Source organism: Haplochromis burtoni, unplaced genomic scaffold (assembly GCF_018398535.1).
Source record: "Haplochromis burtoni strain Fernald_Lab_line unplaced genomic scaffold, NCSU_Asbu1 Contig_227, whole genome shotgun sequence".
NCBI classification, from domain to species: domain Eukaryota; kingdom Metazoa; phylum Chordata; class Actinopteri; order Cichliformes; family Cichlidae; genus Haplochromis; species Haplochromis burtoni.
The window spans coordinates 838189-862884 of record NW_024582588.1 but is presented as its reverse complement, the minus strand read 5'-3'; the positions used below and the strand labels follow the sequence as shown (position 1 = coordinate 862884).

The following is a 24696-nucleotide window of genomic DNA, read 5'->3' as shown; positions in this document are numbered from 1 at the left end:
GATAGATAGATAGATAGATAGATAGATAGATAGATAGATAGATAGATAGATAGATAGATAGATAGATAGATAGATAGATAGATAGATAGATATGTTGGTAAACTCACCTGAACAAGAAGCTTGAGCCTTGTAATCCTTTGAAAAGGAAGGATGAGGAAAGATGTAAAGGACAGGCCCTTGACACATGAATGGTTTTCTAGTGTAGCCATAGTGTCCCGAAATTGCTGGTTTCCGTCTCTGGACAGACAGTCATAATCAGAACTTGGACATTCAAACACATTGATTATTTGAATACTATATGTTCTTCATATACTATATGTTCTTCTCCTTATCTCTATATGTGTTGAGAGATAAGGAAAGTGGCAGTGCAGCAGTATGTCTATGACATGTCTTTGGCCTGTACATATTTAATGGTAGGTTAAAAGGAGGTTCTTTAGAGAGATTCATACTAGAATCAAGAGCAATCAGCTGCACCCTTTAGGGTTCATAAAAGCAAATCATTAGCCTCCATCTCAATCTGTTCCTATCCTTTTTTGCATATCCTTCTTTACTACATACAGTACATATATCTCCTCTCTCGTCTTCTGCTATTCACCCTTCCTCATTGCAAAGCATCTTTCCAAATCATTCAATCTGAGGTGCCCCTCTGATGTATTCATTTCCAATCTTGTCCATTCTCATCACTCCCAATAAAAATTTTAACATCTCTGCCACCTCTAGCTCTTTCTCCTGTCTCTTTTTAGTCATATATAACCAAAGGAAATATGGCCCTACCAAATATGATACAAATAAGGTCCCTATATGGTCACTAATGACATCAAACCTTTAGTGTCCACCTACATAAAATCAATAACTGCAGCCTTTAAATGCAAAATACTAAACGTTTGAACAAGAATGCAAAATAAAAAATAAAAATACATGGCTAACACCAAACATTGTGAAGAAAAAAAGCAGTCTTACATGCAATTAAATATGAACTGCCTTTTGCATGAATAAAGCAAATAAAATTATTTTCCCATGAAACTTGTATATGAAATGAAACCAAAATTAGATATGAGATAGGCAGAAAAGCTACAATACAAACAACCCACAATCATTACCTATCCAAACTGACAACATTTGGAGAGCACATTTTGAAAATCACTACAATGACATACGTATGAACCCCATTAATTAAGACAATGTAAAAACACTTTCAAAAAAAGCAAGAAAGAAACCAGAATCCCCTTAAAAATTTCCCAATTACCTGGAAAGAAGTGAAAACAAAGGAAAAAAATTAGAAGCTAGAAAGGGATTAAGCCAATAATCTGGGTTTTATAAATTGGGTTAGGGGTTAGGTTAGGTTAGGTTAGGTTAGGTTAGGTTAGGTTAAATTGAGTTTATTAAAGACTTTCCTTAAAGACGTGTAAGCCAAAATCCCTCCTGAAACCTGGTGACCAACTACAAGAAATGTCTTTCTGTTGTACTTGGCAACCAAAGTTGACCCAGTCATGTTTTGCTTAGAGATTAAATACTTATTTCAGTCAATGGCATGCAAATAAATGTATAACTTTTATGTAAAAGCATCTTTTTTTTGTTGATATTTTGTCTGTCTCTATTAAAAATTTATCAACAGATTTCATTTATAAGCAAACTTACAAAATTCATCAGGCATCAAATAATTATTTCTCCCATTGTACTGGTCATACCCAACAACACTGCATTTTCTCAACATTTGTCATTACAAAAACTTGCTTAACAGAGACTTAAAACATTAACAGATGATATTTATTTTAAAACTTTCTCTAATTCCAAGCATGTATTTATCATTAACAGCAATACTTACAAAAATAGCAGGAACTATATTGTGTTGTTTTAACAGAAACAAAAACACTATGAAAAATGAATTTTTAAAAAATATAAGTGTAAATAAATATAAATTACGATCATTCATATTTTTCTAACAACAACAAAAAAAATGACTCATACAACACTCCATAATTTAACTATTTGTGTATGAAGAAGGCATATGAAATATAATACTCACAAAATGCGTCTGTAGTTCTTCTCCTGGTACGCCTGATTAATGACGTATGTGATAAACACATTGAAGTGTTTTGCTGCATGGTAATAAACAATGTCACACACATCAGGAATCAAAATAGACTTCTCAATTCGGTGTTCAAGATCCATCAGGAACCTGAAAAAATTATGAGATTTCTATAACTCAAGGATATTGTGTGGCTAAACTTCACAGTTAAGACTTAATAAACTGATTTTGGTTAACATATACTGTCCCACCTTTCACTGGCTTTCATCACTTCCTCGATGTTGGAAAACAGAAAATGCATGTCGGACTGGCTTAGCGTGTTCACTAAAACAGGGTTACGTAGGAAATGTGTCTCTAAAATTTCCAGACTCTTGTAGTAGGATGCCTCTGAAGTGACCAGCTCAAACATGGCCTAGGGACAAAAGGAAATTTCAATACAGTATAAACAAATCACTACCAGGGCAGCTGTCTTTTAATTTGTTTCTCAGCAGCATTGTCAGTCTGTCTACCAGTTGGGCAAATAGTCTTTACTTAGTCCTTTCTAACCATTGCACTTTACAGTGTGTTTTTACTATCTAACCATTCACACACCAGTTCTAGTGGTTTGCTTGGGAGCAACTTTTGGGTTCAGTGTCTTGCCCAGGGCAATTTTAACTTGTAGAAGGATCAAATACCAAATGACGAACACCACAATTAATTGATTATCCACCTTATCACATAAGCTATGGTCTACACTGAAATATTTTAGTATCACTTGGTACATTCGTCTATTTGTATGCCATTTATATGTTTTACATCCACACATATACTAAGATCTCTTTATTAAGTGTCTGTTGTGATTGAGTCTGCTAAGGTCAAACGTACATATCGTTACACTTCCTGGAGCTTAGTGTATTTTTTCTAAAGGATTTCCCAAGTTTATGATTAATAAAGTACACTAAACATAGTGGGCCAGTCCTTTTAAATTTTAAATGCAGGTGTTTTCAGTCCCATTGCCACAGGTGAATAAAATCAAAACCTTGGATTAATATAGCAGGTTCATAACCAGCTTCATGTGACTGTTTATCCTGATTGTCATTGTAGGGTAAGTGAATTCAGATAACAGAGACATAATCTAGTTACACTTAACCCACTTTGCAATAAAGGACCCTCGCCATACAGTCTGCCTTTACAAACATTTGTGAAACAAGGAGTTGTTCTAAAGACGTCATTGAAATCAAACATGTTACTGTAATAAATAACGTTACTCAATCCAAATAACTTTTTGGCCTCACAAAATTGCTCACCTCTTGCATTATAATTTCTTTGTGCGGTAACTGAGTAAGCAGACCGCTTGCCTGCACAGCTTCCAGGTTCTGCCACAAGGTCAGTGACTGAGCACTATTCCTCAGCTGCAGCTGTAACACTGGTGGAGACATTACACCAGAGTCTGTCCCCACAGTCCCTGCCTTGACCCCAGGAAAAAGGTTGTCACGCTGACGCCGCTGCTCAATCTCCTGCTGCTTGGAGGTGTCTCGGTATTCCTGGTACAGGAAGGCTAAAGAGTCAAAAAATGATTAGTGCGCGTTAAGTATGCATATACAGCTTATTTTTTCAGTGGCTTCAATTACCATTCTTTCATACGGTGTCTAGACAGAAGGCATACACTATTGTATATGGATAAAAGTTCTGGGTTAGTCAGTTAAACTGAAAATGTACTTGTTTCTTTAGTCTCATTGCCACAAGTGTATAAAATCAAGCACCTAACCATTTAGTCTGCCTTCACAAACATTTGTTATAGGGTTGTTTTAAAGAGTTCATTGAATTTGAGTGTGGTGCTATAATAGTATGCCACTGTTAGAACAAGTTAAAATTCCATCACTTCTAGATGTCATTGTGAAATGAAATTGGTTAGAAACCACAAAACCTATACTATAATTCAGTTTTAGCTCAACTGACCACTAAATCAGATAAAAGGTCTGCGAAATCAGATAGAAACAGTGAGGATAGATAGCAACAAATAAAACTGACTTTAGAGTTTTCCATTTAGGGTGGACATGGGTAAGTGTGTTAATTCAGGATCAAATGAGTTAACACTTGGGAGTTTGGGGGCATTTATATAATTTACAAACAGTCATTTAGAAGAGAGACCTGGTGTCTAATAATCCACATTTCACTTTTAGGTACAGTTGAGGATAGGGATGGGTATCAAAACCCGGTTCTTGTTGAGAACCGGTTCCCACTGTTTCAATTCCTTGGAATTGTTTGCCATTTTTGCAAACGATTCCCTTATCGATTCCAGTCGCCCCGAATGACGTCACCACGTTGCAGAGCATCATTTACCTGGCAGGAAACATGGCGGCTCAAACGCTCAAAAGTTTGATTATACTTTACGAGAACGGCTGACAACAGGGCAACTTGCAATACTTGCAAAGTAGATATTTCATTTAAGGGAGGAAACACTACGAATATGCAAAAGCATTTGCTCACAAAACACGTGATAACCTTAAATGAATGTCATGTTTTTAATTCCGCTCCTGACTCGTGAATCTCAACCCAGCAGCAGCGGTAACGTTTGCACGTCCTCTCCCGTTAATGCGGCAGGTAAATAATCAACTAACAGTGCATATTATGTTAGCTCGATCTGCCTTATTACAAACCTGCCATTACTGTGCATTTAGGTGACCATGATGAAAGAGACAGAGTCTGGCTCAGATGCTGGCAGTTCTCGCTGCAGTCTACCGGTAGAGTCTCCTTTCAGGCCAGGATAGACGAATGTCACCGAGCAGTGACTCAGTTTGTGGTCAAAGGCTTGCACCCATTTGCCACAGCAGGTGCCCCCGATTTTCGGTAAGTGTTTAATTGTAGGCAGGGACATTACTGGATATTCTTGTGTAATTGCTACAGAATAATTTATGTTATACTTTGTTATTGCTACAGATGAATATTTATTTTGATATTTTACATTTACAATTTTTTTCCCCGGGGACCCTGTGACACCCCACTGAAGAGCCGTAGGCTGGAACTCTTAAGATCTCACTGTTGGGTTTGTAAGGCCATGTTACTCCTAAATTTCTATCTTGTTCAAAGAGAAGATATAAAACAAAGTTCTAAGCTAATCGACCTTAGTGTTCTCCTTTTTAAAAAAGAATCGATAAAGAATCGAATCGTTAAACAGAATCGAAAATGGAATTGGAATCGTGAAAATCTTATCAATACCCATCCCTAGCTGAGGATACTGTATTGTTCTTTCTGATTACATTTTTAAGCTTAAATCAATTTTTGCTCATTTTTGGTTTGTTTGTTATGGTAAGGGAGCACACAAAATCTCTATGGGGATATAGTTTTGGGAAATGGCAGGAGGGGAGAAGCTGCATGCAAGACTAAAACTCAATTCTTGATGGTCATGTTTTGGAGGTTTTAATAAACCATCTATCAATTTTCTTTTGCTTATGTGTGGTCAGGTCACAAGGGCAGCTACCTAAGCAGAGAAGCCCAGACCTTCCTGTCCCTTGTCACCTCCTCCAGTTTACTGGGAGAAACACAGAGGCGTCCCGATGCAAAGAACATGCCCAGAACACCTCACCCAGGAGGCACCCAGCAGGCATCCTTGTAAGATGCTTGAACTACCTCACCTGGCCCCTTTTTGACGTAGAGACGGCCGCTTTTGACGGCCACTCTTTGGATAAAGCTCATTTCCTCTGCTTCTGTCTGCGATCTCATTCTTCCAGTCACTACCCAAAGCTTGTGACCATAGGTGAGGGTAAATTGGGAGCTTCACGTTTACCCAATCCAGCTGTCAATCTTCTGCTCCCCACACTCTTGAGCAAGACCCCAAAAAGTCCATGTCACTTTCTGGACACCACTCAGGTACCCGAGTGGTGTCCAGAAAGTCCAGAATGCTGTTTATAGAAAACATGTGCTAAAGAGTTTTTTCCTCAGCAGATGTGTGAATAGGGAAAATCAATTTGAAATGTGCAGAGACTGGTGGTGTACCAGGGGCTTCTGTTTAGGGCTACACTTCACTGTCACCCAGCTGGCCTAATGTCCCATCTGCTTGGGATGGCTAACAGTGGCTAATTTACAGTAAGTTGTTCCCCTGTGGTAATTTGTAAATTTTTTTGAAAAGTCGATTTTAGCAGTTATCTCAAAATTAACTGTCATATAGTCTATCGATCAATTCACTGGTTGTGAGGTGCCAGTGCTAATCACCATTCCACCAAAGATACTTACATATTAAATAAAAATAAAACCAAAATATACAGGAATTGTTTTTGGTATTAGTATGTGTCGGTGTTTCCAAATAATCAATAGAACCACAATCCAGAATTTAGGCAAATATTTATTGAGAATGGGGTGTCTAAATTACTTTGTGTGCATGCTCTTTGTATTGTTATATTATCAAACTCTCATGACATTTTTTAATTTCTGTGTAGGTTCTCAGTCATCCGGGCCTTGATAGTCTAAGGAGTTTGGAAGAAAGTGACTGGACTTCTTTAAGTTTTGAGAAGACACCTCTCATCCAGGAGGCTTATTCAGTTCTAAATCAAATGGTGGAGAGTCCCAGGTATTTAAACCCATACTGGGTGTTGTCCCTTAAGAGGGTCGTTGACCCACTATCCTAATCATATGCCTCATCAGACGAGCCAATGTGTGAAAAACGGCACAGGTCATTATCACCAGAAGTTTCAAGTGAAACCATTGTGAGATATTGTCTCCACCTTTTTTGTGACCTATTGAGGACACCTGACCTAAGATGTGAGTGCGGTTTGAGGCGCCTGGGAAATGATCTCAAAACTGCATTGTAGGTGGCTGACAGTTGGTGTCATAACAAACCCTCGCTGTTTAATGATGGTTGTTCACAGTGGACATAGATGGCTCCTTTTAGTTTTCAGTCCAAAATGTGAACACTGGCATCTTCAAAAGAATGACCTTTATCCTTTAGTTGCAGATGTACAGCTAAGTCTTGTCCTATTGAGGTGGCTCTTCTATGTTACATCATGAGTGACAACAGTGTTATGTTATGTCATGTTATATTATGTTATTCTGTTTTTCTCCCTGCTTGGGGTCTGACCTTTTTTCCTGTGCATCTTTTCTGATTCATCACAAGTTGTTGTTCCTGGTGGTGATGGGAGTGAAACACTAGATACCAGACTGTGTGTGGGGCTTCTGGTAAACTCGTTAAACAGTGTTAAGGCTTATATGCTCCTCAGTGCATTATCTTTTGAGTCTTCCCTGTAGCTTTCCTGGTGAACTATGTTTCTATCTACTGAGTTGATATGATATGTGGTGATACCTGGGTCAAAATCAAAACCGAAGAAGTAGAAAAACTGGTTCATTCCATGGAAAAGTTTTAGAACTGAAGAAAATGTCCATTTACTTACTTTTCAAGCTCCTTAGAAAAACTTAAATATATACTAACAAAATATTAATAGAAATTCTGGATAATTAAAATTTGTTATCAATAATTGGACTGGTTGGTTCTTATATAGCTCGTTTCTATTCTGCTTGAGCATTCAAAGCCCTTTACAAATTCACACATTCACACACAATCAATCCCAAACCCAAACAATCATTCAAGCACTATTTTTCCTACACCCAAGTGCTTTCTATCTAACATTCACACACATTTATACTTGAGGAGCATATCTTCAGAGACCACCTTGAGATTAAGTATCTTGCCCAAGTATACTTAGGCATGCAGACTGGAGACTGGAGCAGCCAGGGATATAAACTACCAACCTTCAAATTATAAGATGAACCTCTCCACATCCTGAGCTACAGACACCCCAACACAGCTAAACTGTGCTTCTCACAGGTGGGCTGAAAGTTTGCTGGTGCAGAAATTGGAACATGTTGTGTAATCTTCCTCAGTCATATACTGCAGATTACTTTTGTGGGTGTAGAACTGGACTTGAATTACATAAGAGCAGGGTTAAAGTACAGTCTCACACATAGCAAAAATAAATGCACAGACTTTGGAGAAACATATGTGTACTGTATTGTTCCACTTCTTAGTCAATTTTCAGGCTTCCTCTTCTTCATTTAAGATTTAGGATTGTTTATTATATTCTTAAATGCTGCCATCATGAGTAAGTTTCTACTAATCCCTGTAAAAATCATCCAAAGTGAATTAGACTGTGTGGAGTAGTCTATCAATCCAGGAAACTCTATGTGAGGCACAAAATTGCTTAACCAGTCAGCGATCTGAATCTACATACAGGAAGATTTTATCATGCATATTATTGAGTTAGTAAAGTGTTAGAGAGCTTACGTGAATGGTGTGACTTACCACTGCTTATATTAGCCATAATATAGAAACAAATACAAAAGGGTTTTCTAGCAATAGCTCTGATGGTGGGTGTAATATATGCACTACTCTCACCCTTTGTCAAACTCACCAATATTTTTGATGATTTTGAGACTGTGGCAGATTGTCTGTGAGCATTCTCCATTTCTCAGCACCCTACGAAGAAAAAAAAGGACATACCTTTGTGAAGAGAGCGCTTATCTCTCGCTTTCTCTCTCTCTCTCTCTGTGTGTGTGTGTGTGTGTGTGTGTGTGTGTGTGTGTGTGTGTGTGTGTGTGTGTGTGTCATCACTACTACATTTCAAATCTTTTCATAAGATAATATAATATAATATACATTCTTACAATGTGTAATTTTATTTTGTGAAAAAACAATAAGCATTTTTATCTTATTTATTTGTCTAATTTCTTATCATATTATTTGCTTTCATCAGAATTCAAATGATTTTTAATTTTTTTTATAAATTTATATCTCTATTTCTAAAATATTTATATCTCTATTTCTAAAATATTTATATCTCTATTTCTAAAGTAATTTGATCTGACCTGTGGTTCATGTGGATATCCTGGTCTCCTTCAGAATTAGGCTGTTGTGAGTTCATGGTCTTCCTTCTGGCATCCTTCACAGTGCAAGCTTTAGCTGTTTGCTCAGAAAGCTCTTCTATGGCTTCACTGTCACTGTTGTGAGTCCAGTCCGTGCTCATTTCTGCTGTAAAATCTCTTTGCTGGCTGTATGAAGCAGCTGATATTTCCACAGTCCTCTTTCCTCCCACTCCTCCTCTTCTCTTATCCGCAGCATTCTGGTTGTACAGAGCATGTGTGCTACTGAACTCACCATTGCTTGGCAACAAATCTCTGGAATGATGAGGCTGCCGCGAGAGCTGAGGACTACATCTGACAGAAGAAAAACAAGAAACACACCTTAGAAATACATATACAGAAGCCATTCACATCATCTAAAGCTTAACTGACAACAGCAAATTCTTAAATTTGTGTGCATATTTACTGGATATTTTAATTAGGTTTTTTCATTATCACAGGAAAATATATTGCCCTTGTGCATGAGAAATCTTTAAATTAGCTGCTAGTTTATATAACTAGTTTCATGTAGATGTAAGTGAAGAAACTTGGAGAAAGACTTGGGTTAACTTGGTCAACGTATTGTTAATTAATTAGCGAGGTGAGAATGGTTCAGGCATTATTGAAGGGCAAGATGAGAGAGGCTAAGGACGATTACTGGAGAAAGCTGGAGTGGAAACTCCAGCAGAATAGCATGACAGAGGTGTGGAGTAGCATGACGACAATCACTGCATCCAGGTCATCCAACAGCAAAGAAGCTGGGGCAGTGAGGACAAAGCCAATGAGCTGAATGTGTTTTTTAACAGATTCAAAACTGAGGTAAATGCTCACCCCTCTGACCTGACCTGTAGTCAGCCTGCAATCCACTCTCCCTCTGTCTCCACATTCCACCATAGCCTCCTGTGAAAGTCCTGACACCCCTCCCCCACCTGTCACTTTCACTCATGACCAGGTTCAGAGAAAAATGAGAAGACTCCACTCGGGCAAGTCTGCTGGACCAGACAAGGTGAGTCCCTGTGCCCTCCAGCTTTGTGGAGTCTTTCATAAACTGTTCATGATGAGTCTAAGTCCGCAGAGGGTCCAGTGTTGTGGAAGACATCATCCCTTGGACGAGTTTACGGACGAGTTTACGGACACTGTCACCTCCTATATCCACTTCTGTGAGGACAGCATTGTGCCATCACGCACCAGGGTGGAGTTATAACAATGACAAACCCTGGTTTACTCCTAAACTCAAAAAGCTGTGGCTGGAAAAGAGAAAGGCGTTCAGAAGCGGAGACAGGGACTACTATAGAGAGGCCAAGTACAGGTTCACCAAAGAAGTGGACATTGCTAAACACCAGCACTCTGAGAAGATGCAGCAGCAGATCTCAGAGAATGACTCGGCCTCTGTGTGGAAAGGTTTTAGGAATATCACCAACTACAAGCCTAAAACCCCCCACTCCACTGATGATTTGCTCTTAGCCAACACCCTTAACGACTTTTACTGTCGTTTTGACGAGCCCTCAGGCAGCCTTCACACCTCCAACGGCCCCAACAATAGAGACACTTTGGACACTAATTCCCCCACCTCTCCCCCCTCCATAGAGCCATCACCACCTTCAAACCGTTCACCTACAACACCCCCCTCCTCACCCCACACAAAAGAGGATTTCACACCACCTCCTCCCACCACAACTCTTCATATTCATGAAGCAGGTGTGAGGAAGCAGTTCAAGAACCTGAATGCTCGAAAAGCTCCCGGCCCAGACGGTGTGTCTCCTGCCACCCTCAGACACTGTGCAAACGAGCTGGCCCCAGTGTTTTCTGGCATTTTCAACTCCTCACTGCAGGCATGTCATGTGCCTGCCTGCTTCAAGTCCTCTACCATAATCCCTGTCCCCAAGAAACCTAGGATCACTGGACTAAATGACTACAGACCCGTGGCTCTGACATCTGTGGTCATGAAGTCATTTGAGCGCCTGGTTCTCTCCCATCTCAAGACCCTCACGGCCCCCCTCCTGGACCCCCTGCAGTTTGCATATAGAGCCAACAGGTCTGTAGACGACGCCATCAACATGGCCCTACACTTCATCCTGCAGCATCTGGACTCCCCAGGAACCTACGCCAGGATCCTGTTTGTGGACTTCAGCTCTGCCTTCAACACCATCCTTCCAGACCATCTCCGAGGCAAGCTTTCCCAGATGAATGTGCCTGATCCCATCTGCCGGTGGATCACTGACTTCCTGACGGACAGGAAGCAGCATGTGAGGCTGGGAAAGAATGTCTCGGACTCCCGGACCATCAGCACCGGCTCCCCTCAGGGCTGTGTTCTTTCTCCTCTGCTCTTCTCCCTGTACACCAACTGCTGCACCTCCACCCACCAGTCTGTCAAGCTAATCAAGTTTGCAGATGACACCACCGTTATTGGCTCATCTCGGACGGGGACGAGTCTGCCTACAGGAGGGAGGTTGAACGTCTGGTGCCTGGTGCAGCCACAACAACCTGGTGCTGAATGCCCAGAAGACAGTGGAGATTATTGTGGACTTCAGGAAGCACACAGCCCCACTCCCCCCCATCATCCTGACTGACACCCCCATCACCTCTGTGGACTCATTCCGCTTCCTGGGTACCACCATCACCCAGGACCTGAAGTGGGAGCCCACCATCACCTCCGTCATCAAGAAAGCCCAGCAGAGGATGTACTTCCTGAGGCAGCTGAAGAAATTCAACCTGCCAACACGGACGATGATGCATTCTACACTGCAATCATCGAGTCCATCCTCACCTCCTCCATCACCGTGTGGTACGCTGGAGCCACTATCAGGGACAAACAGAGACTGCAGCGTGTTGTGCGCTCTGCTGAGAAGGTGATTGGCTGCAGACTCCCATCTCTGCAGGACCTGTACACCTCCAGGACATTGCGGCGTGCAGCTCGGATCTCAGCTGACCCTTCTCACCCTGGACACAGTCTGTTTGACCTGCTCCCCTCAGGCAGGAGGCTCCGGTCCATTCGCACCAGAACCTCTCGCCATAAGAACAGTTTCTTCCCCTCTGCTGTTGGACACATGAACAATAACCATATGACTGTCCCCGCCACTAACACATGACCCTACGCTGTGTTCACTGCATCATTCCATGTTTGGCACTGATCACCACCTGCACTCATGTATATATCTTTCAACGTAGCACTCTTAATTCTTACTCTCATGTATATATCTCATGTATATCTCATGCACATATCTTTCCACGTAGCACTTTTAATTCTTATCCCTACTTTTATTTTTTCCATGTCTATTTAAGTGTTATTTATGACACCATGTTTGCACTGAAGCACCGCAGCAATTTCCTAATGTTGTAAACCTGCTCAACATTTGGCAATAAACCCCATTCTGATTCTGATTCTGATTCTTATTTCTGTACCAAAAACGCCATGTCCCAGTGCCCCCGATGGTTAGAGACCTGTGGCACTGACTTCCCACATCATGAAAACCCTGGAAAGACTTATCCTTGACCAGCCCCGACCTATCCGGTCTGTAAGTCTGATGTCATTAGCCATGTCTGGGCCCAAACTCCGCTGCAGGTCCATAAGTCAAACAAACACTGCAGCATTACTGAGAGTTAAAAACTGTCTAAATTCTTTCATCTGTAATAAAATGATCAACGTTCTGCTCTATCAGGTGTAACAATTAAGTTTAACATCCAAGCATTCATGAAAACGGAATTTATGACATTTAACAGAGTTAGAAGTTAGCAGGGAGTTCGCTTGCTAGCTTCCCTCTAAATATAATATACAATGAGGGATTTCTAAAACAAATTAAAACATACAGCTCTACTATTACTTCCAACATAAATGAAGACAGGAAAGTAAACAGCAGCAACGTTTGTAGGGTTGCTGAAGTTGGGCTAGTTGGTATATAATGATGTGCTACGTGATCGCTAGCGCGACAAAGCTATGCTAGCATAACATAAACAGTAAAGCTGGAGGACGAATGCTAATGAACAGAGGACTTTTTTCCACTCGATAAAAGTTAATGTGAGGGTTCCCAATGATTAGGAGCAAATACAATCGCATGGCAGGATGCTGTAAACGGACCAAACGTCAGTCAGGAGAACCACAGAGATAATCCATCCACAATACGTGGTTAGTCATTAATATACTGCTGCTCTCCCCTTTCCTCTTCACCCGCTACACCACATACTTCAGCCACTGCACAGAGACCTGCCATTTTCAGATGTTTTCTGATGACTCTGCAGTGACTGAATGCATCAGAGAGGGTGATGAGACAGAGTACCGGGCTGTGGTTGGCTCCTTTGTAATGTGGTGTGAGCAGAATCATCTGTAGCTCAACGTGACAAAGACCAAAGAACTGATCGTGGACTTTAGGAGGACCAGGAACCTGTGACCCCTGTTTCAATCCAGGGGGTCGATATTGTAGAGGACCATAAATACCTCGGAGTACACATAGATAATAAACTGGACTGGGTTAAAAAAAAATACCACTGCACTGTACAGGAAGGGACAGAGTTCTGTCTATTTTCTAAGGCGGCTGAGACATCTTTGACGTTGGACAATGCTCAGGATTTTCTATTAGTCTGTTGTGGCCAGTGCTGTCCTCTATGCTGTTCCACACTGGGACATCAGGTTAAGGGTCGCAGATGCGAAGAGACTCAATAAACTGATCCGCAAGGCTGGTAATGTTGTGGGGATGGAGATGGACTCCCTTAAGGTGCTGTTGGAGAGGCAGATGATGTCCAAGATAAGTACAATGCTGGACCAACCACTCCATTACGTGCTGACCAGTCAAAGGAGTTCAGTGTGAGACTGAGATTACCCAAATGCACCACTGAATGACACAGGAAATCATTCCTGCCTATGCTTCCCTGTACAACTCCTCCATCTAATGCAAAGTACACACTGCAATAGTTACACCCTTTTGCACTTCATCTACAGTAAAAAATAACAAATAAAGTTTCACAGTTTACTTAAAACAACTGAATTGAAAAGGGGAAAAAGACATATTCTGACAATGTTGAAAGATGAGAAGTGCCCAATGACTGAAACTAGGCCCACTGAATGAGATCAGTTCCTTGATCATTAATATGCAAATTATCATGACCATTGATCAACAACTACTGATCAAAGACCACTGATCAATGGCCATGACTACCATTCACAGAGGGTTGGGAAATGGCTGCAATCACGGCATTGTAAGATGGTGAAAGATGTACCCTTAAGCCACCTCCTCGATTCAGAGATGGTCTTTCCCTTTGGCCTCCTTGACTCGACGCTCAAACCAGCGTTCCTCCCTCTCCAGGATTTGTACATCCTCATCATTGAAAGACTGCCCGCTGGCCTGTAGGTGCAAATAGACTGCAGAGTTGGTAGGTAGCTCTTCTGTGTTGTGCCATCCGAAGGTTGCTTGGTTTCCCCGATACATAAATCATGGCACTTAACAGCATACGCTATATTACTCTGTTTGTGTTGGGGGACCCGATCCTTGGGGTGGACCAATTCTTGGTGCAGCGTGTTTTGGGGTTTAAACGCCACAGAGGGATAAATGCATCTCAACTGTTCTGATACTCCTGACACATATGGCATCACCAGGGTTTTTTTTCTGCTTAGGCAGTGGTTGTCCTTCTCCCCTGGATCGACTGGAGCTTTCTTTATGCGCCTTCCCAGCTTCAACAAAAGTCCAGCTGGGATAACCACATATTCTCAGGGCCTTCCTGATGTGACGTTCTTCTGCTTCCCTGGCCACTGTGTCTGTGGGGATGGTGTGCATGCTGCAGTGGATGATGAGAGTCGAACGTTAAATACTAATTCGTATGCGTAGGTTTATGGTACACATCAACTTTTAAATGTCCCCCATTACAGATGGAAATCTCACAGTCTAAGAAGGGTAACCTGGCACTTTTCATATTCTCCCTGGTGAATTTTATGTGTTGGTCCACTGAGTTAATGTGATCAGTGAATTGTGGTAGGTCCTGAGATTTGATTTTCACCCAGGTGCCATTACATACTTGAACCAATGACTTGGTGGTGTTCCAGGGTAGGATAACAAAGCCCTCTTTTTCACTTCTTCCATGTACAAGTTGGCCACAATGGGTGAGATTGGGGAATCCATGGCACACCCATCAGTATGAGCAAACAGCACATAAGATGGCTAATTGCAGGAACCACCTGAGATTCAGCCTCAGATGAAGACAAAACAGGATTACTTCTAAAAGTCTGCAAATGAACTCTTCAGTTAAGGACTTCCAGGCAACAAAAATCCTCCAGAAGGCACAGCACCAGCTGCTCAATGAACAGGTGAGACAAACAAATTTTACCAAAGAAGTGCTAAAGAAGAGCAGATCCGAGACTTTCTATGCTTCTAGATGAGAATACTCTTAAAAAGGTGTTTGAATTCATGGAGAAGGCTTGTTTAGCACAGCATGAGAAGTCTAAGACTAGGCAACAAAGGAAGTTTGACTTATTTGTTGTGCGTCAGAAACCACAGCAAAATACAGAGAGTGTCTTCAACAGCCAGTAAAGTGAAAGTGGACACTTGTTTTCTTATCATAAAAATCTTTGTTTGTTAGTGTCCTTATTTTCTTCTGAGTTATCAATTTTCTCCTTAACTAGCTAGCATAAATTAATTTAAGTCTATTAGCCAACCAACCAAGCACATGACATCACTTATTGACAGAAGATGGCACTAAACATGTTTTTAAAACTTTAAGCACTTATTTCTTAAATCCAGCTTCACAGACAGTGTTACATCTCTGTCAGTTTTTTAAGAGCAAGGCTCCATGATGTAAATGACATGTCATGTCATTTCTTTAAGTTTTGTGAAGAAACTTCAAAAGGACCAGTCGCTTTCTTTTCAAGCTCCTTAGATTATTTTACTTTTTATTCACGTTCGTCTTATACATGTTTATATTGCAGGTCCATTTTTAGTCACAAATGTAGGTGAAACGCTCACGTTTACATGGTGACAACTAAGTGTTACAGAGCTGTGCGTTAAACAAAGAATCAGAGTATCTGTGTAGTTTCTCAATCATCCAGGTTATGGTAATCTAAGGAGAGTACAGATGGGACTGGGACACTTTAGTTTTGGAACTAAAGAAGCTTGCCGGATGAGAGGTGAAACGTCTTCAAGAAATTTAAAGAAGTTCTTTACTTTCCAAGCTCCTTACAAAGAATCAAAGCAAAATAACAAACCAAAAGAAATGCATCAAGAATTATTAAAATTGAGAATTAAGTTTAAGCTGATGATGCTAAGATTCATTCACTGAGTTTCCCCTTCATATCAAAGTTATACCACCTACTATTAATACAGTATAAACAGTATGCTGTCAATGTAGGGGAGGGAAATTAGTGAAGACTGCTCATAAATGTGCTCACATCTTGCTGAATGGTCAGCTGATCACAGCCAATACACTGAAAATCCGATGGAGCCCACAAAAGAAATTATTGTGAGTTGTGATTTTTTCCCCACCCTGAGCTGCTACAACCGATTTTAGGATTCTCCCACCTGCTGAATCCCAGTTTAACCCCGGAATGTACTCATGTTTCTGTTTAGGTGTTGAGGCAAAGTCACCATCTACAATGTGTTAGACAGAAAATAGAGCTGTTTTTTAAAGATTCTCCTTCTTTTCCTCTGCTATATATCTAATTCAAGCTGAGTGCATTTATTAGAAATAAAATTTACACCAAAACAAAGTTTGTATTCCCATGTACATATAGTTTATTATATTAATATACTGCAATGTTCAGTTAGCTTTGCATAAAAATAGCTGGTTGAAATGTCCTCTGAAGAGCTATTTTTTATTTTCTTTGAGTACATTTCAGAAACTTTTTTTTTCAGTTTTACTTAAGTAAAGAAATTGAATCAGAACTTCAATTTTTACCAAAGTATTTTTTAACAGTACCTTTACTTTTGCCACATCTACTTGTCTGGTATTTTGGCTGGTCCAGCCTCAAACAATGTTTTGTAAACGTGACTAATCCCATGGTTTAGCTAGAGCTTGCCAATGGCTGAGGAGATGATTCCTTGGAAGCCAGAGTCAATGGTACACGTCAGCAACCCTCAGGTGGGTTGGACAGAGGTAGCCGATGAAAAAGGATGCCCTCTTGCCCCTGCATGACCCCTCTGATGATTTAGTGTGGCGCTGTGGGGCAGCGAGGGTGACCCTTTAGACGCAAGTTACAATACAGGCCTTTTTACTGTCATATGTATGGTTGTCAAATGTCAAATGTGACTAAAAAGTCAAATGTGACTTTTTAGGTCAAGCCAGCATATCTGGCAGGTAATCTACTAATCAGAAGGTTGGTGATTTGACCCCTGGATGCTCCAGCATGGCAAATATCACTAGGCAAGATACTAATCCCAAGTTGCTCTCTATATGAATGGATGAATGAGGCAAGTTGTATAAAGCACAATGAGTGCTCAGGTAGAGCTCAGAGCTCATTAGAAAAGGGGTATATAAGATCCAGTCAGTTTAACATCTTTGCATTTTCAAATCTTTTCTTAAAATGCACCACTTTAGACATACTTAATCAGATTATCTTACACCTTTCACCACATGAATCCTTTGTTCTTATTAGTAATTTCAAATATTATAAATTTGCTTGACTTGATGGGTATTTTTGTCTCTTAATTTTTAACTCTTCTGTCAACAGAAAACCTACACTGGGGAAGACCACTAAAAAACAAGCACTCCGGAACTTGAAGACAAAAAAAGGGCAAGTGCTCTGACAAAGGACAGAGGGAAACAGAGAGAATATATACACAGGACACTAATTAGGGAGATGGGGAAATACCAGGGAACAGAGCTGAAGCTAATCAGGGTAAAGAAATTGGGAAAAGTAAAACTGAACATAAAGCACATGAGGCAAGGAACTATCAAAATAAAACAGGAACTAATACCAAGACTAAGACACCTGAGCTTGACACACACAAAAGAGTAAACAGACACAAGACAAGACCGGCTGAACATGGGAGATAATAAAGGCAAAACACAGAGATGAAACTAAGAGACCAGAAGGGAACTAACAAACTTAAAGTAATTTATGACTATATCAGTTACATAAAATAATACAATTGGAAACAAACAGAGATAAGAAAACTCATAAGTGCAAAGATAATTAATAGAATCTAGAAACAAATCCCACTTCTTCAATCAAAACAATAATGAATTAACACGATTCAAAAGTCAAAACAGAAAACTCTTGGTTAACGACCTAGAACCACGAGAAGAACAAAGACTTAACTTTCACAGAGACTTGTGTGCTTATCACAGATATGATAAGCCACTAAGAGTGCCAGGTGTTAATTATAAAGCAGTGTACCATGTTCAAGCAAGCATTGTTATGTGATTGTTTGTTTTCTGGGTGTGTTTGGTTACAGGGTTGGGCAGTAAAGGCATGCAGACTCACCGTCTTGCCCCTGGCAACAAAGGTGACTTGTGGGGTAAGGGAGAATGAGAGGAGGAAGATCCTGCACTACTGGATGGACTGTGGTCCAAAGTAAGCCTGGTGGAATCTGGAAAGTTAGAAAGGTAGAGAGTGTATTTATAGATATAGTAGGGAGGAATTTGAAAATTACACAGTAGTTAAAATGGCTACATTTTAATCACTTATTTCTAGTGGGTTACAAAAAATCTGTTTTTCTGTCTTTCTCTTTCACTCACACCTGTTTCCTATGTGAAGTAGTTTGGGGTTTTTTTTATGAATTTTTGTAATTAAACTGGCTGAGGTGTTAGATTGTCATTGCTTTTCTAGGCTTTCAAACACTCAGAGCACCTTAAAAAGTTAATTACTCTGTACAGACACAGGTCACTGCCAGCAGCCATGAGATAAACATTTACATTTTGAGGTAAAGTATTTTGTCAGAGTAAAAGGTGTCTACTGGTAATAGGAAATGAAAAGAATACTAAGCCCTCTTTGTTGACCTGTAACTCTGCTATTCAGTTATCACTAAAGTACTTTATCACTTGAATGTAAACATCCCTCCGCTATGAGTAACTGTCTTATTATGTTAAAGTGATTTAGGTGCCAAAGTGATCCTAGGACCTATGACTTCAGAGGCAATTTGTGCCTGATAGGCTCTCCAAAGACAAATTGGTGAGGGGCTAGACTAAGTGTAATTCAACAACAAGGATTCAGGAAATCTCACTGGGACCAGTAGTTGGATGAAGACTGAATGAATCAATCTCCATTTTTTCTTCTGGCTTTATAACATTTCAGCCCTGTGTTAGATCCCAGTCCCCCCGCAACCCTGATAAGGATAAGTGGAAGAGAATGGATGGATTAAAGGCCATTCCACTTGAACATCAGAGATTTGCTATAAAAATTGCAAGAGGAAAGAAACATAGCTTAAGGTAAGAGTGCTTTTAGACATGTTTTGAAGGTTTATATTAAAATTCCATTATCTAGGTCTGTAATTGTTTTTAGGTTAAATAACTGGTATCCAGGTCACCCCTGCGGGCGGTTTATCCTTCAAGCTTGGGTCCTCTACCAGAGGCCTGGGAGCTTGAGGGTCCTGCGCAGTATCTTAGCTGTTCCCAGGACTGCGCTCTTCTGAACAGAGATCTCCGATGTTATTCCCGGGATCTGCTGGAGCCACTCGCCTAGCTTGGGAGTCACTGCACCTTGTACACCGATTACCACGGGGACCACCGTTACCTTCACCCTCCACATCCTCTCGAGCTCTTCTCTGAGCCCTTGGTATTTCTCCAGCTTCTCGTGTTCCTTCTTCCTGATATTGCTGTCATTCGGAACCGCTACATCGATCACTACGGCCGTCTTCTTCTGTTTGTCTACCACCACTATGTCCGGTTGGTTAGCCACCACCATTTTGTCCGTCTGTATCTGGAAGTCCCACAGGATCTTAGCTCGGTCATTCTCCACCACCCTTGGGGGCATCTCCCATTTTGACCTCGGGACTTCCAGGTTATACTCGGCACAGATGTTCCTGTACACTATGCCGGCCACTTGGTTATGGCGTTCCATGTATGCCTTGCCTGCTAGCATCTTGCACCCTGCTGTTATGTGCTGGATTGTCTCTGGGGCATCTTTACACAGCCTGCACCTGGGGTCTTGCCTGGTGTGATAGACCCCAGCCTCTATGGATCTTGTACTCAGAGCTTGTTCTTGTGCTGCCATGATTAGTGCCTCTGTGCTGTCTTTCAGTCCAGCTTTGTCCAGCCACTGGTAGGATTTCTGGATATCAGCCACCTCCTCTATCTGCCGGTGGTACATACCGTGCAGGGGCCTGTCCTTCCATGATGGTTCCTCGTCTCCCTCCTCTTTCTTGGGTTTCTGCTGCCTGAGGTATTCACTGAGCACTCGGTCAGTTGGGGCCATCTTCCCAATGTATTCTTGGATGTTCGTTGTCTCATCCTGGACTGTGGTGCTGACACTCACCAGTCCCCGGCCCCCTTCCTTCCGCTTAGCGTACAGCCTCAGGGTGCTGGACTTGGGGTGAAACCCTCCATGCATGGTAAGGAGCTTTCTTGTCTTGATGTCAGTGGCTTCTATCTCCTCCTTTGGCCACACTTATTATCCCAGCAGGGTACCTGATCACGGGCAGGGCGTACGGTGTTGATGAGCCCGGATCTTGTTCTTACCGTTCAGCTGACTCCTCAGGACTTGCCTGACCCTCTGCAGGTACTTGGTGGTTGCAGCTTTTCTAGCGGCCTCTTCATGGTTCCCATTCGCCTGCGGGATCCCCAGGTACTTGTAACTGTCCTCTATGTCTGCAATGTTGCCTTCTGGTAGTTCAATCCCCTCAGTTCTGACTACCTTCCCTCTCTTTGTTACCATCCGACTACACTTCTCCAGTCCGAACTGACATTCCAATGTCATTGCTGTATAGCCTGGTAGTGTGGATCAGTGAATCGATGTCTCGTTCACTCTTGGCATACAGCTTGATGTCATCCATGTACAGGAGCTCGGCTGCAACTGTTCTGTCTACCAGTAGCTGGTGTTTTGCGCCTCTGGTATCTTTGCCAATTCCTTTCTGTGTCCCGCTCATGTATTGACCCATGTGCCTGTTCATCTTAGCCGATATGATGCCTGACAGGAGCTTCCATGTAGTATTGAGGCAGGTTATTGGTCGGTAGTTGGATGGGACCGGTCTCTTCTTGGGGTCCTTGGGGATCAGGACCGTCCGACCTTCGGTTAGCCATTCAGTGTCATCTTGCCCATTTGCAGCTGCTTAATTTATGTTGCCAGACGCTCAGAGGCTCTATGACTCTGCCACTGTTACTGGATGTTGTTCATTGGGGGGTGCTATCCAACTCTTCATACTGAGACCCTTTCTTGGATTCTCCCACGTGATGGTTACTGACCCTGTTCAGGGAGGTTGCTATGGTCTGCCTCAGATCCACTAGCCACTGAGCATTGCCGTTATGGGTTGCGTCCTTCTCCCATATGCTCTTCCATATTGCTCCGTCTCTCTCTCTTTTGCTTCTCTCTTCTCTCTTACTATACTATATATATATATATATATATATATATATATATATATATATATATATATATATATATATATATATATATATATAGATATATATATATTATATAATAATATATATATATATATAGAGAGAGAGAGAGAGAGAGAGAGAGAGAGATAGATATAGATATAGATATAGATATATAGATATATAGATATATAGATATATAGATATAGATATAGATATAGATATAGATATATAGATATATAGATATATATATAGATATAGATAGATATTAGGATTTTAAAAAGATCCCTGTGTAGGTTTTCATTCATTCTGGTCATTGTAGTCACAAGCCACTAGTAACCATCTTGGCTGTCACATGAGCTGAGATGTGGGGAAAAAATAATTTTGACTGTAAGGGACCAAGGTGTAAAACCTCTGTATGACATTACTCCAACACACAATCATGTGAATTACTGATGGTGACTTGGAGCAAGGTGTAGTAGAAGTAGGAGTATAGCTGACTAATAGCTGGTGACATAATCCACCCCTTGTGTTCAATAATGGTTGGTCACAGTGGACTTACTTGGCTTCTTTTCTTTTGACAGTGTGACCTTTCTTCTAAAACACAGCTGAGTCTTTTCCTGTTGTGGTCAAGACTTGGCCCCAAAATACAGTGAACCTGAACTTTCTAAGAAAGTAGTGACGGTGGTACGTCTTCTGAACAAGGAAGGATGTCTTGTGACTCCAGAAAAGGTCCTCTTAAAGATGTACACTGAGATCCTTACAGCTGGAGTCCTCTTCAACAGCTACTCCCTCGATGTATAGGAGTGTGACGGGGGGGATTCTACACTTCCTGGAATCCACAATCATCTCCTTGGTTTTCTAGAGCACCAGCTTGCTGGTTGTTTTGTAATTCCTGCCTGTAGTCAGACGCATCACTGTTGGTTCTCCATCTCACCACTGTTGTGTCATCTACAAACGTCACAATGTGAGAGCTTTGATATTCTACCGAGCAGTGTATGAGAGGTCTCATACACAACCTAGGGGGATCTAGTGATTAAGAAGTCCAGGAACCAACTGAAGAGGGAGAAGCTCAGGTCAGGTTTTGCAAGTTTTTACTGCTGAGTTTGTTGAATTATTGTACTGAGGGCATAAGTGGTCCAAGAATAGGAGACATATATACAAGTCCTTATTCTCAAGGTTTGCAGGCTGTATGAAACACTGATGAGATCCCATTATCTGACAGCTGACTGGCACAATCTCTGTGTCCATTCTAGTATACTGTCAGGGCCTGCAACTTCATGTGGGCCACTTCTGCTGAGGTCAAGCTGAGTCGTAGTTCACCTGGTGTTGAAGTGAGTGTAGTCCTAGAGGGGCTCATTGAAGCAGACATGAAAGTCATTGGGGAAATCAGGCAGAGACAAATCCCAGTCTTATTTACATAGCATTTAAACAGCATGCTTGTTTGTTTGTTTGTTCAAAATTGGGGTTATATATTGGGGTTATTTATATATATATATATATATATATATATATAGCAAGACATTAAGTATATATACTTAACAATATATCGTTATCCAGGTAGGTTCATTTTAACATTTAAACTCAAGGTTGTTCTTGCTTTGATGAGGTCATAGGTTGAACGCCAGTCCATTTACCCGTGGGAAATACATTATTCACCGCTGTACGCGGTTCAAACAGAACCAGTTTCTCAGGTTGTATTCATGTAGATTTCTACTGAAGGGTAGAAACTGCCTTTGTTCTACTTTCAATAACAACTGCACCATTAACTACAGCAGTCCCTAACACGATGCCTTTGATAACAACGTGTGAGAAATGAATTCATAACCTAGCTTAAGCACAGTTTTATATAAATGATTAATTTAAAGTTAACTATACATCTAGCATCTAAGTAAAAAAAAAAGATTTTAGCTGGGCTTTTAGCCCAGCTAAAATTAACTTCAAATTAACTGCAAATTCATTGTTAAATTGTGGTCACAGCCAAATTCTGTACTAGTCTTCTTGTCTTACTTTCAGATTGCTCAGATGAGATCAGTCTCTTCTTCCTCATTGACCGGTAAAAGCGGGAGTTTCTGCGAATAGGTTCTCTACTAAATCCAGTGCTGGAGTCATCATCATCATGTTCCTCTTGGCTTGGTTGAACCACAACTGGTTGCTTTTCTGTGACGTCTTTTGGTTTCTGTCCCCACTTACCCCTGAACAGGGTAGCTACAGACATAGTGAAATCTATTGCTCAATTTTCGTGAAAAACTAAGACTGGAAAATGTTGTTTGGTGTTGAGGAAATGAGTGGAAAGAAATTTGCCATAGTTAGCCAGAATCCAGGAATAAATCCATCACTTGGAATCAGAAATTCACGTGAAAAATGAAAAGAAAAAAAAAGAATACAGTTGAAAACAATTTTAAGATCAGAAAAGGGAATCCTCAGCCCTCTCTTGCTCCTATCCGTACAGCAATAATGTTGTTAACTACATGGGTAACCTGTGGAAAGAGTGCTTGACGCTTATTTATGACTACAGTGTAATTATTACATTTATGACTCTCTCCTGTTCTTTGTCCCTCCTCTGTTTGTGTCCCTCCCTCTTTCTGCCTCCTTGCACCACCCTGTTATGTGCCAACATTCCTGAACTCAACCTAGTCTTACCAGCTTATAATGCCTTTCTGCTCTAAAACTTTCTCTGTTGCAGAACCAGAAAAGCCACTTGGAAATACTTATAAATGTCTGTGCCTTCTACATTTCTCAGATCCCTTCATGAAATCAAGGCATGTTTTTGTTCTTGGCCTTTGTTCTTCAAGAGTTTCTGACCCTGTTGATCCGTTGTCCCACATAATAGTTTTATCTCTAGTCAGCTGACAAGGAGAGTTTAAAGTTCATCTTTTCCTTTTTTCAACAGAGCAATAAAGTTGCTTTCTCTGCCTTTGAACAGTACCAACCAAAAAAGGAAGTGCAAAGAATTTGTTTACTGGAATAACCTCTACTGTAAAATAAAGATCCTGCACAGTTTCTACAAAGAGAAGATGGTTTACTGTGGAATTCACTAACCTACATGATTCCTGCTTTATTTACTCTTAAAGGAAAACAGAACGATTATGTTAATAATTATCATATAACTAAATAAAGAATGTGGAATCGACCGAATAGAATGGATGGATGAATGAATAATTATCACCTATCCATCCATTTTCTTATCAGGTTTGCAGGTTGCTGGAGCCTATCCTCTAGGGCAAGGGGCGAGCTTCTCCCTGGATAGGTCACCAATCTGACGTAGGGCTAACACATAGAAACATAACCATTCACAACTATGGCAATTTAGAATCACAATCACATGTCTTTGGACTGTGGGAGTA

The 24696-nt window shown here is 41.0% G+C and overlaps 1 protein-coding gene across 1 annotated transcript in view; it reads right to left on the bottom strand.

Moving 5' to 3' along the window:
* Window positions 1-23874, bottom strand: part of ngef (neuronal guanine nucleotide exchange factor) — a 49005-nt gene extending 25131 nt beyond the window's left edge. The window contains exons 1-8 of the mRNA XM_005937123.2: window positions 23360-23874; window positions 18300-18405; window positions 8864-9211; window positions 8410-8474; window positions 3316-3566; window positions 2281-2441; window positions 2027-2179; window positions 108-237 (exon numbers count right to left, since the gene is read on the bottom strand). Of these exons, the coding sequence (XP_005937185.1) occupies window positions 108-237; window positions 2027-2179; window positions 2281-2441; window positions 3316-3566; window positions 8410-8474; window positions 8864-9211; window positions 18300-18405; window positions 23360-23567 (1422 nt within the window). The 5' untranslated portion in view covers window positions 23568-23874. The remainder of the gene's footprint in view (window positions 1-107; window positions 238-2026; window positions 2180-2280; window positions 2442-3315; window positions 3567-8409; window positions 8475-8863; window positions 9212-18299; window positions 18406-23359) is intronic.
* Window positions 23875-24696: the final 822 nt, after the last annotated feature.